The following is a 16,011-nucleotide window of genomic DNA, read 5'->3' on the forward strand; positions in this document are numbered from 1 at the left end:
TAGGAAGAATCTTAAGGAAATTTAACTCCTCCACGAAGAAAGTGGCATATAAGGTGCGTGTTCGACCGATTCCCAGGTATTGTTCATCAGTTTGGGATCCTTACAAGGTAGGACTGACAGAAGAGGTAGATAAGACCAACAAAGAGCGGAGCGTTACGTCAAAAGATCGTTTAATCGATGCGAAAGCGTTACAGGGATGATCAACATACTCCAGTGGCAGAGGCTGCAAGAGAGGTTTTATGTAACACAGACGGATTTTCTGTTGAAATTTCAGGAGAACACATACCGGGAAGAGTCGGAAAACATATTATTTCCTTAGGTTCGTTTATAAATAACTCATCTGCTACCAGTCACGATTTTCTTTATTTAATTTTTCGCACGAAGCGTTTCGGAAAATGATTTCCATTTTCAAGTGCGTTTTGTGTGTTTGTTATGTCATTCCTTTTGACACGAAAAACGGACTTGAAAATGGGAATCATTTCCCGAAACGCGTCGTGAGAAAAATAAAATAAAGAAAATCGTAACTGGTAGCAGATGAGTTATTTATAAACAAATATGTTGTTCACAGTCGCAGGCTTTCAGAACCGTTTATAATGGATCAAATCAGATATTATTTCCTCTCACAGACATTTCGTGAAATGACCACGTCGAGAAAATTTGGAAAATCAGAGCTAATACAGAGGTTAACTGTCAATGATTCTTCCCAAAAGCCATTTGCGAGTGGAACGGGGGGAGGGGAATCTGTTAATGGTACCAGAAGTACCCTCCGCCATACACCTTTGGGTAGATGTAGAGTATGATGTAAATGTGGCTATTCCGTACCGGAAGGAGGGGGCTTAGGGGGCGGCGACAAGCAGGGCATCCAGCCAGCCCTTAATCAACCATGCAGATTCGTTAATAACCATGCCGATCCTGCGTCGATGCGGGGCAAAGGCACAAGGCGTAGTAAAGGGTGACATGAAATGGAACAAGCATGTGTTATCTGTTGTACGGAAGGTGAATGGTCGGATTCAGGCTGTCGGGAGAACTCTAGTAAGTGTGACTTCAGGTTGTGGGGAGAATTCTAGTAAGTGTAGTTCATCTATAAGGGAGACTCCGTACATAACACTTTTGAGAACCACTCTTGAGTACTGCTCAGATGTTTGGGATCTCCATCAGCTCAGATTATAGGAATGTATAGAAGCAATTCAGAGAGAGTACGAAGAAGCTACGTCGCATCTCGTGGTCGTGCGGTAGCGTTCTCGCTTCCCACGCCCGGGTTCCCGGGTTCGATTCCCGGCGGGGTCAGGGATTTTCTCTGCCTCGTGATGGCTGGGTGTTGTGTGCTGTCCTTAGGTTAGTTAGGTTTAAGTAGTTCTAAGTTCTAGGGGACTGATGACCATAGATGTTAAGTCCCATAGTTCTCAGAGCCATTTGAAGAAGCTACGTGAACTCAAATGGTGAGAAGGAAACGCTCTTTTCGCGAAACTAATGAGAAAGTGTAGTAAAGCCGCATTTTGCGTGAGAGAGCAGAACGATCCTCCTAGCGTAATGACCGAGAAGACAAGATAACAGAAATGAGGGCTCTTACTGAACCTTACAGACTTCCGTTCTCCCTTGCTCCATTTTTTGTAAATGACACCGGAAAGGGAATGTAGATACCCTTCACCATGCACCGTATGGTGGCTTGCAGAGCGTGTATGTAGATGTCGATTCTCCATTTGATTGGCCGTATTCTCGGAAGCTGCTTTATATGTATTGAACCATTTTGATTCGTCTCGGAAGTAAAAGAATATGCGCGTTTTGTCACCAAACGTATTTCATTTTATTGAAATAAAACATCAGTGATCTGTAATGAAAAATACTTACAATTCGGGTTGCTTTAAAGATGGAAAAACAGTTCGTTACAAAAGACTTCAATTTTACTTAGCGGATTTTATGCTTGGTTTTTTTCCTCGTTCACATCACGAAATGCCGTCTGCTTGCACGTTTTTAGAATATTCTTTCATTGGAAAAATAGATAAAGGAAACTTTATGAAAATTCAATCCATTCCGCCTCAAATCCACGTGTAACGTGACCAACTTATTACTCTAAAGAAAAAAAGAGATAACTTATTATAGAGGGTGATCACCAAGTTTCCGTTTGAGGTCGTTACCACAGCGTACATGCAACCCAGCGCGATTCCGATGCGGGCTTACAAGCACCAACTAGCAAGCAAGGGGTAAGTGTGGTTTTCTAAAGGAATTTTTTTCGATCGTCCCTTATATATTCGCAGGGTGTAATGCCTTTGCTAATAAGATCGAAGAAATGCTTCGGACGAGGCAATTCATAAACAGTTTCTAATTATTTATGTGCCTGCTTTTCTTCGGCGAAACAGCAGAACAATTACGACGGCGGAACCTAATTCGAACTAGGATAATGTCTATTACTAGTCTACCTTTTTGTTTGATTTGCTCTGCGTCGAGCTGGCAAGAAGACGGGAATATTTCGTTCCTACGGCGCTCTGTAGTCTTTGGAGTTGTAGAGTTCAGTGGCTGCTGACTTCTTAGACATAGACATACACACGCTTCACGGTAGACACTTCACGACAACAACAGGCTAACGACAACGAAATTTCGCCAGATCTGTTCCGTAGGTATTGGTCTGTCATATGGCAGAACTTCCTGAAAAAAATGCTGTATATATTTTGGAACTGCAGATCTGCTACATATTCTGGAACACCAAGCCTAATGAAAGAAAATATCCCGCTTTACAGTCGTAATATCATTATGCCAGAAAATGTAATAACAAACTGTCTGGAAAATCAGTCCCAGTCGTGTCCGAAACTAACGCGCGTTTATTGCAGACAACCTCTGTAAACCAAGTAAGGTGGTGAGATATTGGAAGAACATTCGGGAGGACGCCGACTCAAATCTCCGTCCGGCTGTCCTGATTCAGATTTACTGTTGTACCCCTAAGGCCTAAGGCAATTGTCGGGACTATGTTGATGAAGATGATGATGGTGATGCAGTGGTGATGGCGTTGGTGGTGCGTGGGGTGGTGGTGGTGGTTGTTTTAGGGAATTTAATGGTGTGGTTTTTCAGTGCCTTTGTTGAATATGAATGTGTGAATTTTATGAACTGACGGAAGAGTTTTTATTCATAAATAATGTTACTGTGGTGGTGAACCATGGAAATATATCAATAACTCTTCGTCAGCGTATGATCATTGCAATTTTGGTAGAGTGAGCCTGACCAGTGCCAACACCGACCCACTCAGTACCGATTGAGCTTAAGAAATTATTTTCTGCTACTGAATCTAATGTTAATGCGTTAAAAGTTAATTTTTAAATAATTAAAGTATTAATCATTTAAAATAAATACATTAAAACAAAGAACAAATCTATGGATAATTATCTGTGTGCCACAATGTCCGCTTAAGCGCACTTGAATAAAATTTTGGTACAAAATATTTGTTCGTGAAATTTTTCTCTTACGAGGAAAGTTGTTCTCGTCCAAACTGTGAGAGCTCTCTCTAACCAACTTTCGTCGCATCTGCTATGTATAAGCCTACTCACTGCAAAATACGCAGAATTTATTATGTCGCGAACGTCGTCGAACTGAAAAGTTTACACCTCCACGGTGCAACGTCACTAGCGTACATTCAAATAAGTTTACGGACATTTCGTCCGAGCTGAAGGGGTACTGTACAACGTAGCATACAAACGGAACTAGACGTAGTGAATTAACCTCATGGGTAACTTAGTAATCAATGAAAAATGAACCACTGAATAGTAGCAAAACTTAGAAATGCCCATAGTGGAACAATAGTAGAAGTATAAAAACACCCGTAGTAAATAATAATCTAGCTGCAGTAATTATAATGTAAATGTAAACTTAAGACTCACTAATGTACTTAGGTAGTGGGTTAATCATGTATCATTTGTAGTTTTGAATAAAGATTATTTTTTTTTTAAAAAAGCTGAAGAGGTATTTATCTAGCATGTAACTAAGTGTCTTTCTGTGTACTTACAATCATTCGAGAACCTCTCTTTCCATATATTATACGATCTAATGAGTGTGTTTATATCTCCCTCTCTCATTTTGCATTATCAAAATGCCACTGTAAAAGATAAATTGTGTTTCAAAGCAAAACGTAAAAATAGTCAACATATAAAATAAAGAAGGGCGATTTCGAATAACTGAAGATGGACAAAAACCGTCATACCTAATTAGTTGTGATGAAAAATGACCGGAAAAAAACTGAATACTTAGAGACAGTCACAGCTTTTGTTGCTTCCTTGTTCTTATGTTAAAGAATCAAAGAATTCAATGAATTGGCTGTGTAGCTGACGACTAATGCTTTCAAACAATGGTGAAAGGGAGTGGTAGGGATTTCGAAACACTTTGTACACAATCTGTGTTGAAGTTCTACTTCCTTAGCTTGCAGAAACAAATACATGACACTGCCGATAATTCCAAACTGACTCCAACCCTTACTGTAGTTTCCTGTTACGTATCTTGCAGTGTCGGCACAGAGGGCTGTACACAAATAATGACAGACAGTAATACCGTGGTTTATAACGCGGCAACACCAAATATTCACGCGGATGATGGACGGGTAGTTAACACGCTCTCGAGACAGTTCGCATTGTTAAACGGATTTGAGCACTCAGGTGTCCTGAAACTGAGTATTAAAACGCTTAAAAAGAGTAGAATTTAGCGACCCGTGGACAACGGGGTAATCAGAGACGGAAAACGCTCGAACTCAGTTGTGTTGGCGTATCAAATAGTCCGCTAATCCGGCCGCGATTGTTTCAGATCAGTGTCAGTCATGTCCGGTGTCAAAAGATCTCCGTACACGTAACAGAATATCGCTGCAGCCTCACCTATTTCGCAAATTTTAACGGTATGTGGAGAAAATTCTAAGAACTACACACATTAAGAAGGTTTTCAGTTTTATTTCTCACGAATAGTACAGCCACTGCTTTCTCCAAACGCTCTCGCCCTTACAGTAAAATCTTTGAAGTCATTTGTGGAGCTACGAAAATGATGAGTACGCATGGAATGAATAAAAATGGTTCAAATGGTTCAAATGGCTCTGAGCACTATGGGACTTAACTTCTGAGGTCATCAGTTCCCTTGAACTTAGAACTACTTAAACCTAACTAACCTAAGGGCATCACACGCGTCCATGCCCGTGGCAGGATTCGAACCTGCGACCGTAGCGGTCACGCGGTTCCAGACTGTAACGCCTAGAACCGCTCGGCCACTCCGGCCGGCAGAATGAACGTGTGTGACGCAGACACTACGCAGACATCGAGTTCAGCGTTTATCTCTCTTAGTAATTTATTTATTTCTCTTTAGTAATTTTCAAACCTAAATAGAAATGTTAGATAGAACGATAAAAACTCGCAACACTCTTCCTGTTTATGCAAGCATTTTATTTAGGTTGGAATGCGTTTTGGTGATCCTGGCGCGCAGGGGTTTCCTTCTGTGCATCAGTGTAGTTTTCATTTCATTCCCTGTCAACGTTTCCGAAGCAACAGTAATGTGCCGATCCAAGTTTCCGAAACAACAGTAACGTGCTGATTATTCACTGTTTGAAATACAGAAATAAGTAATTCCAAACATATTGGCAAATTATGAAATTCGCAGGAACTGAGATACGAGTATCTACTGTGCTATAAATTACCATTATAAACACTCAGTTGATACAGAGGTAGCCAACTAGATCACTGAATAGAAAGCGGTGTCGGATGAGATGCTACTCGAAGCAATATATTTAAAAAAAAAGTGTTCTACCTGGTAACGTCGGCTGAGCTTGTGAGTGATCGTAATTTATACTGCCTCTGGTAACTACTGCTTATATAACGTTGCAGCATTGCCTTGGCTGGGGTGCCGACGAAACTTAACAGTACACATGCGTCTCATAACACACGTCATTGCCGATCAGCGTGCTTTTCGATTACTGGAACATTGATTAGATTTGGTTATTGTTATCTAATTAATTATTTGCTTATACATATGTAACTATAAGAAGCGCAATAAATTACAGTCGCTCTTACTTTCAGCAAACGTGAGAATAGAGCGGTTCACTCCTCCCCTATTGTACGGTAACTGACCATAGTTTCACTTTCAAATCACCGTATAACCAGAGAACTTCGAGCATTTTTGTAAGCGGAATTTAGGAACATTCTCTGCCAGAAACTATGTAAACGCCGGACGGCGCCTGAGAACTTGCAAACGTCACGATGATCTTCAGGGGTGGCGCCAGTGAAGTAGAAGATACGGACCAGCAAAGAAACACGTCGGGAAGAAAATGCACTGTATGGCAACTCAGAGCACGCTACACAATACTTCACCGCTACGCGCATCTGACTCAACCCACAACTGATGCTTTATCAGTGGCGAGATCCAAAGCGCCGCACAGCATTCCGTAGCGTAGATGTAATACCTGCAGTTCTGCTTCCAAAACAGCACAAACACACATGAAAACTTGTACCTATTTAATTATGAGTTACAAACAAGCTCGACGCCTCCACATGGGGGAATTTAAAAAAAAAGCCCGTTTTGATATGTCATTTACATATGAAAATTCAATACAATTTTATCTCGCATCCGACGACTCTGTGACTTTATTAAGGTCCTTCGCTAAGTGGCTGCATAGCAAACACGCAAAGAACAACAGGTGCTATAACATTACCTATTGAACAGTCCTAACACTCAAATAAATCGCAGTATTTTAGCTCCCGCGCGGCGTTATTCGCATGCAAACAAGCAAATGTTAATTATTTCTATTTGCAAATGTTGATATTCTCATTACACACTAGCAGAAGTGTGTATAGATTCTCAGGTACCTACAGTAGGATTCTTTACAAAGAGGGAAGCAAACTGAACTTCATGTTTACATTATTTAGTATGTCCAAGTCCGCTTTAGGTGCAGTAGCTAGGATTGACTAACCGTATACAAATAAAGCTACGCTTTATAAACAACCCCACTGACGATACATCGAAGAACTAAGCAAGAACGCTTCTCAGGAGTAATAAATAATTCCATTCGTAGAAACACTGCAAACATGTCGAGAGCAGCAGAAAGCAGGTGACCTTCGCGGGCGTGCTTATAACACAAGCTCACAGATAAACCCGAATATCCCTGATGTTTCATGAACGATTTCAGGTTTCTTAAAACGAATGATAACACGGAAATTTTTTTTTATTCTAGCGGTAATCGAGTAATGCTGTCAGTAATTGAGATTGCATGAAGTGTATTACTGGGACCATTTCAAGAGCATTGCACCGGCTTTTGGAGCACATGTCGGGTCAGCAGGTGTTCATGGCCCATACTAAAAAATTTAACGAATGAGTGCGAGAAATTGCAGCATACCGGGAATCTCTGGAAGACATATTGCTCACACGAAACCCTGTTAGGTTAATTTAGAAAAACACTATTATACGAAGACAAAGAGAGTTCTGCTGACACCATCCTAAATCTCATTTGAGGATCATGATAGTAAATAACAAAATCAGCTCACTTTCGTGGGCATAGAGGAAGTCATTATTTTTCCTTTGCTAAATTCACGGACAGAATTGAACTGAAAATCGCTACGGTAATTAATACTGGTACGACGGCTTGTGGTGTATACATGTTTATACGGATATTCTGGCAAACAGGATCTAATTGTAAAAGTACTAATGTTCTGAACCTGAAGGGAAAACATCGGTCCGAGCTATATTAGCCAATGTTTACATGACACAGTGGAGAAAGGACGCTTGGTCGACGGCTTCTGTCCCTAAATTCAGGAAATTTTTGTGACTAGTCTCACTATGAAGTTTAGTGGACGTTCTGTCCCTGAACTCATATTTTCAAGATTTTTCGAATGCAACGAAAATGGAAAGTATTTGTCAGGCAATAAAAAAATTTTTCTCGCACATGTACGTACCATTATTTGATGATAACCTTACTTCGATATTCCGAAACATTCATGAAACGATCATCATTGGAATATGTTCTTCAGTAACAGCGCATCCAAAAATTACGGTAGGAAATAGAATTCACCGGTTTTTGGAAATCACAAATTTAAGTATACTGTTTCATTCAATCTTATTTCTGCACATCTTCAGATTTTTTATGCCATACCTTAACACTAGTTTATGAAAAAAGACATCGTTTGCTGGAGAACTTGTGATCAGACACTATTTTAACACAGTCATGCTATATGACGTACTCAAAAAACAGACGTAGTGGCATCGTACTAATACGCATAACCTGATGTAAAGATAGTTTGCATAAGAAATCCACCCCAAAAAAGACATCCGTTCCTTATTTACCTTGTTTTTATTTAACAAGCGCACAAATTCTCGTCGAAGATGAAGCGCGTTAAATATGGAATGAACTCTATCTTGAACTTGTCTGTCATCTCAACTCTTAATTTGTATTTACATCTCTGGGTTTTGTCAACTCACGACCAAATTGTTACCTTCCAACCTAATCTACACCCCGACGAACGATATAGATCGGTGTGTCACCGAAAAAAGTTTTTGAATGAGAACACATAATCGATACCATGAAGGTGAATAAATATTTTGTTAATCGATGATTTTATTATGAATAAATCCAGCTACCCTGCTATGTAAATTGTTTACATTTTATCTAATTCACGATTGTTTTCCATGTGTGCTATTTTTCTGACAGCTTGGATGACAAGCCGTCAGAAAAATAGCACAAATGGAAAACAAGTAATATCCGACGTACAACGCCACTGTACATCTGGGAGAAAGTAATAATTCTAAAACAGACAGGACATGACCGCAACGATGTTACACAGCACCTGACTATGGCAATTTTCCGAAATGGGCTCATCGTGGATTAGATAAATATAAACAATTTATTTAGCAGTGTAGCTGGATTTATTCATAATAATCATGTCATTGAAAGACATATTTTTCACTGCGGGCCCCAAAGAACAAAAAAATCACTGATTTGTTTGATTGTAGGACGTAGTGATCAAGTTGCGCATTAAGGATTCTCAGGTACTGAAGCTTGTGGATATCACGAACGAGAGGATTTTATGTTTTGTTAGATCATGCCGATTTTGTTCATGACGTTCTTGAAACAACTGCTTCACGCGGGACGTCCACTGCATAGATCGTGATCCTTACGGATACCTGTACTACTTCATTCCAAATTTCTTCAATCCTAGTGCTTGATCGCAAATGTACATCAATTTTTTACTATCGATTTCGGTCTGTTATGAGCATGTTCATATGTTTTACGCTGGAAAAATATAAATATCTATAAATGTGCAGTGTAGGCTGCATCAGGTATGGTAATAGTAGGCACTGTTGCCATATGTGTGTAATGTACTACATAATCGTTTTTATTTCTGTGCATGCTGGATTAGGTCTATTCCGAAACTGATTTTAACTGCCGCCACCTTTTTGGCGTATTTTTTTATTCCGTGTACTTTTTTAAATATTGACTTTCAGGTATGTTTATCACCGAGTCTGTATTTAATATCTACGGATGTATAGAAGCACTGCCTGGCACTTTACCTTATGTAGTTAAAAATAAAATAATTAGTGTTTACATCAGAAAATAGATCTGAAAATGGTCATCACAGTCCAAAACCGATAATAAACCAATATTCGGTTGAGAATAAGCATTGGGGTTAAAGAGAATTAAAACTAAATCGCTGTCTTTCCTCATTGCAACGACGTCGCAACTCGTAAAAGATGCAGTAGTTTCCAGAAAGCTGGAAAATTCTACACTTCGGTGTAGTCACAATTCTGGAAGGATTTTCGTAGGGCCACCTGCAGCCTTAGGGTCAACATTATGGGAACAATCAGCACACGGGCAACGAACAGCATAGTAATCGACAAGCAGCATAATAAGCCTGCAGACGACGGTGAGATTAGGGGCGGGGGGGGGGGGGGGCAGGGAACTAACCAGAGGCTGAATAATATTGCATGAAACACGTATTTATTTCGTTATACGACGTAATAAATAACATCTGCAGTAAGGATTCGCAAATGCTACAATGTGTGGGTAAAACATACCACAAAAATTTGTGTTTTGCGAGAATAAGCTAGCCTCCTTTCTGACATTATTTATGAAAACATTTACGTCACGCAGTATACTCTTTGTATAGGTCTTCACTCTGACGACGGACGCTTGTAATAGTTCCAGAAACGTCGGAATATCTACATTTAAAAAAAAAAAATTGTTGAGACTAGCTACAGCCGTGAAGTCAAAACAGAGTGTGTGCAGATCTTCAACATGATAATGCAACTCGTAATAATGTACGAAACGTTGGGATATTCTACAGTTTGGCGCGGTCATATATATGAAACAATTTTACAGAAACTAACTGCACCCGTGTAATGAAAACATTATGTAAATAAAGACGCAACTGTTTTGACGCAGACAACCTAGCCAAGCGCAATTAGCAGAGGGTAGTGAGTTCAGTGCGTCTTCATACAGTAGTAAGCAGAAACAGACGTAACACACGAAGCTCGAAAATACAGAGATGATATACGTATTTGAAATGAAATGATTTAAATTTGATAATATGTTCACTGAAGCTACAAAATACGTAGCAGTTATTCTATAAATTCGCCAGTATGAGTGTTACTACACTTTCGGATATTCTTTGGGCTGACCACGTTTTTTCCTGTGTAGGAAGTAGCTCGCTTTCTCGTCTGAGCAACCGGGTATAGCAGTTCGCTTTGCTGTTTTTCAGTGTCGCAGCATTTCACAACCTTTAGCATCATTTTGCGTGATCGGCTCCGAAGCACAGCTATCCTTCCACAAACAGGAGTGAAAGGAGTTGAAAGTGTCACTCTCAATGAAGCAACATCATGTTCGTCACTCATTTATAAAACGATCGCTTCACAAATCACAACTCGGCACAGGGGAGTTAACCCGGAAACAAAATATCTACAACAAAATCAGCATACTAGCACACATTACTGAAAGCTAAGGTTGGTTGCAACCGGAAACAAGTGAATATAATTTCGAAGTCGCACACAGTCTTTCGACTTTCGCTAAGTTACCGTGCCGAACGTACTTAGAAAGCGAACAACTGATACAGGGGGACTCACCCAGTAGTTGCACCACAAATATTTCGATAGCTGAAGGTGCCATTGATATGCAGATTTCACAGATTGGAGTGTTCAAAATGTTCAAAGGTGTGTGAAATCTTATGGGACTTAACTGCTAAGGTCATCAGTCCCTAAGGTTACACACTACTTAACCTAAATTATCCTAAGGACAAACACACACACCCATGCCCGAGGGAGGATTCGAACCTCCGCCGGGATCAGCCGCACAGTCCATGACTGCAGGGCCTTAGCACAGATTGGAATGATAGGCAGGGGCCCGCCTACCCAGACTATACACAGAGTGTTGGGAGTTTCATGTGTGTATTTATTTTAAGAACGCACAAATATTTCAATGGAATAATGCCTGTTGATAGTACCACAATCAGAGAATACTAAATGATAGCATCAGTGGTGTTTGTTACAGAAGTCTAGAGCAAGTAATTTACGAGATATCGTAGTCTGAACATTGTAAACACCGAAGTTGTCCGTTCCATGTCATAGCACAAAAGAATGTGAATTTCACATGGATGCGTATGTGCAGCCCAACACAAATGTTAATGTAACCGGGATGTCTTGTTAAATAGGACATTGCTGAGGACATACGAACGACAAACAGGGGTGAATGCAGTACCTCTTTGGAGTCTGACATGTGAAGAACCAATGTACGCTCAAAGCCTGCGATCAAAATGACCACCACTAGTGTCAATTCAAGCTTGCAGTCTGACGTCGAACGATTCCTGCATACGTTCTTACATTTCAGCGGAAATTGCAGTGCTGGCAGCGGTGACAGCCGTTTCGTATCATCTGTAATTCTTTTGAGAAGCGTACACGGTACACGAACGAAAGGCATACTTCCTGCATTCATCATAAACCACGAGCATGGCCGCCTTTTTTCCCATTGGGAAATACCATCTTCCAAGCACGAACTACTACGTCATCTAACACAAGCTAAGTGTCAGGATCGTCGCAGTGCAGTCACAGTGTACACACAACACAGTGTAAACAACGTAACATCGTCGCGTAGGATGTAAGCAATGAAGTGGCTGCCGATGTTTGCAAAGTTCACAATACGATAACTCGTAAACTACCTGCACTAGCTTCCTGCAACGAACAACACTACACATTCTCATTTACTCCACTTCTAGGATTTTGTCTATACGCACTGTCCCTTTTAAAAGTTTGAAACTGTTGCAAAAAACTGCACTTTCGTCAACGTCTCAAAATCTGTGTACTGGGTGCAAACACGCGCTCTTGCCTACAGTTCAGTTCTGTGGAAACCGCGTATCGACAGTGCCTTCTATGTGAAACAAATGTGAGCCACTTTGGTGCCGTTGTTCATAATGCGCTGCCAACATACGTAAAGACGCTGGAGATGGAAACAACTTTTAGATCAGAGTTAAAATCATTTCTTGCTCAGAAGTGTTTGTTAACGTAAATGCTTAAGTTAGCTTATAGTGTTACAAGGTCTTCCATTATTGTTGGATTCTTTTGATTCTGTTAACTAAGTACGTCAGTGCTGTGTTTGTCTCTACAAAGAATGTTTCTGCTGTTGGTCTTCTGTTACCTCTGTTTCGGACGCAGTGTGACACACCTCTGCTGAGGAAGGATCTGATGCTAAACTAATTGTGATGGTTTTAGTGTCGGTAGGGTTTCGTGTGCTCGTGCTTCATATCTTTTAGAAGTACCTACCATATAATGTGCTCTTGTATTTTATTTTTTTGAGGAGCGTATTAAATCAAAGTTTCATGTTTTTTGTTTAAATCACTCATTGTCTTATTGAGCATTTTGTACTTGAATGCAGTGTCATGTAACTTGCTCATGTTTTGTTTTATTTTTTCAGTAGTGTTTTTATTTTCAAAATTTCTTTTCACTTACTTACGTATTATGCGTGTTGTTCTCACAATGTAAACGTTGTATTTTGTTGCTCTCCCTTCTAATCATGTAGCGAGCGATGTGGCTACTGCTGTCTTAATACACCGGACTTCCATACTGAAGGAATGAGGTTTGTTCCCCGTCCGGCCATCCTGATTTGAGTTTTCCATGGTTTCCCCTTGTCGGAAAAGCGAATGCTGGGATGGTTCCTTCGATTCGGCCATGGACGATTTCCCTCCCCTATCCTCATCTTATCCTATCCTGATTTGTTAATGTTTTTCGTGGACACAGGGTGAACATTACTAAAACCGACAAACTGCACGGACAGATTCTTGACTGGAAAGGGAGGAAAAAAGGCACTATAAAGAGATGTCCGGAAATGCACCGTTGTCACGGTAGATGCCACGAAACAAAGGTCCTTTGACCACGTGCTGAATGTTCCTTGTATGTTGCGGGCAGTGTGATTGACTGCAGCGTACTGCAAGCAACACGATCAGGATCAAGAAGAGATGGAAACGATCGAGAGGCAACACGGCTATACCAAAACAAGTACCCTGACGGAGACCAACCACATCACACAACATTTTAACTCCTTTTTGAGCGTTTGTGTGATCATGGGCCCTTTCAAAAAGACGAACGTGTAAGGATGCTGCGGACTGTGCATACACTGGATTTCGAGGAGCGTGTCCTACAGGCTCCAGGCAAATGGCCCACCAGCATAATAGAAGCCAAAGTACGATTATGTGTATTTGGCATGACAACCGCTACTATCCGCACCACCTAGAACGAGTGCAATGATTATCTGCAGCGGATATCCCTCTACAGCCGGCCGGTGTGGCCAAGCGGTTCTAGACGCTTCAGCCTCGAACCGCGCGACAGCTACGGTCGCAGCTTCGAATCTTGCCTCGGCCATGGATGTGTGAGATGTCCTTGGTTAGTTAGGTTTAAGTAGTTCTAAGTTCTAGAGGACTGATGACCTAAGATATTTAGTCCCATAGTGCTCAGAGCCATTTGAGCCATATCCCTCCACGGGAAGGATTTTGTTGATGATTTCTGCACCAGACCATCACAATTATGGGATTTCTGTCGTCAATCCTCTTTACCGACGAAGCAACCTCTACCAGAACTAGCATCATCAGTCCATAATCAACGCCTGTGGGCTGCAGAGAGCGCACGTGATCAGAGGAACTTTTATTTGTCAGCGCCACCTACCGTGGCAACGATGAGTTTTCGGACGCATGTCCGGGGGACCTTTCTTCTCCCATTTGCAGCCAGGAATCCGTCCGCGCAGTTTGTCGGTTTTAGTAATTCTCAATCTGTATGTTATTTCTACTTGTTCCTGACATGTTCGATGTGTCTGTACCAAATTGTGTACGGACAAATATATTATTAATAATAATAATTTGTGGTGCAAGTGTTAGGTGATTCACCCTGTATAGTCGTCGCCCTGACAATTGACAGCGTCTGAAATGTTGAGTATTGTAGTTCGGCGGGGTCACACATCCGAAAGAATTTTACTAACTGCAGATGTGGAATCAAAATGTTATCGCAACGAACAGCGCGCTGGCAACCGAACACCACAGCACTCAGCAACTAGCACAGTAATCCAGGCGGCGGTGGAGGCGGCGTGTTGCGACGTACCCGGTCATACTGCGAGAAGGCCGGGAAGGGCGGCGTGCGCGTGGAGGCGGCCGACCCCGCGGCGGCGCGCTGGTACAGGTACGGGTAGTAGGCCTGGTACACCACCTCCGGGCAGCTCATCGTCATCGGGCCGGGCGTCGCCGTTACGAGCGGGAGAGCGCGGGCATGGGCATGCCGGCCTCGCAGCTACGCTACGCCACGCCACGCACTGGTGTCGGCGCCGAGCGCAGAGCGCGCGTGTAAACAAACAGCCGAACAGCGGGCAAACGATCGGGCTGGCGGCCAGAGCCGGACTGGCGAGCAGCGCCGCGCCGCGCCGCGCCCCTCCCGCCGTCGGCCACGCCTCCCCGAGCGGCACCGCCTCACGTCACGTGACGGCGGTGCACTGCCCACAGCGCCCCTCCGACCCGCCCACCGCCGACCGGACTGCCCAATCGCGACGCGGCGCAGTCGCCGGAGTGGACCAATCGGAGAGCCGCCCGCGCGGCGATGAACTCTTGCTGCGGAAAGGGTTCAGAACAACTTCTCCTCCCTCCCTGCCGTCTCCATCCTACTCTGGTAACTACTAACTAGGTGACCTCGGCTTTAAAATAAAGAGAGCGACCGATGCATTGTTAGTCCGCCGTTGGCATAATCTCCGCCGCCCCTTTCATCTGTCCATCCATTATTTAGAGACCTCCGGACGGTACGCTTCGTTACATGATTTAGAGCTCACTTGTTCAATGGACGGAGCGTTTCTTTACCCTCGGCTATTTATGAGCCATTATCTTCTTCATGACGTATTGGTCTGCCTGCCTCGAGTCGGTGGAGAGATAATGCAAAAACGCATTCCCGTTTTTCGCTTGTCCTCGTGTAAGTCGTTCCAGAGACTCTCCGCTAAGATCTACGCTGACGACTGCGGAGTGGCTTTGCTCGCCGCTGTATGCCCATTCCATTTAAGCCTTCGCAAGTTGTCGGCGACGGTCCTGCAAATGGATGTGATGCACTGTGTTCCACGGTTCTGCCGCCAATACCTGTACTTGTATGATGCTTCCAAGCTGAGTAATTCACAATGAGCCCTGCAGTTCCCTTGTGCATCTTATGCCATCCTTCAACAACTATTAGGGAATCCGGAAAGTAATGTAGTTTATATGCCCGTGTCCATATTCGTTTGTCATTTATCAGATCATTGTGAACTTCAAAGTCGTGCCAAAGACGTCTTAAAGACTAGTACATAATTAAGTCCTTTTTTTTTGCGGTTAGACTAAGTGGTCAGCCAAATATTAGAAGGGCATTGTATGCTTTTTGAGTTGAGTAGCTCAACAGTTACTACCAAAAAGTTCATCAGGCATTCGTAAATTCAAAAGGTAGTTTACAACGTCCAAATCTGGTAATTTTTATCTTCCCGACAACTTTACACAACGTCATTTTAAGGGCGGAATTTTAAGCATATCCGTG

At 42.2% G+C, this 16,011-nt stretch overlaps 1 protein-coding gene across 1 annotated transcript in view; it reads right to left on the bottom strand.

Moving 5' to 3' along the window:
* Positions 1 to 14,854, bottom strand: part of LOC124711731 (protein vestigial) — a 521,042-nt gene extending 506,188 nt beyond the window's left edge. The window contains exon 1 of the mRNA XM_047241940.1: positions 14,575 to 14,854. Coding sequence (XP_047097896.1) covers positions 14,575 to 14,700 — 126 coding nt within the window. The 5' untranslated portion in view covers positions 14,701 to 14,854. The remainder of the gene's footprint in view (positions 1 to 14,574) is intronic.
* Between the last annotated feature and the right edge of the window lie 1,157 nt (positions 14,855 to 16,011).

This window comes from Schistocerca piceifrons, chromosome 8, assembly GCF_021461385.2.
Source record: "Schistocerca piceifrons isolate TAMUIC-IGC-003096 chromosome 8, iqSchPice1.1, whole genome shotgun sequence".
Taxonomy (NCBI): domain Eukaryota; kingdom Metazoa; phylum Arthropoda; class Insecta; order Orthoptera; family Acrididae; genus Schistocerca; species Schistocerca piceifrons.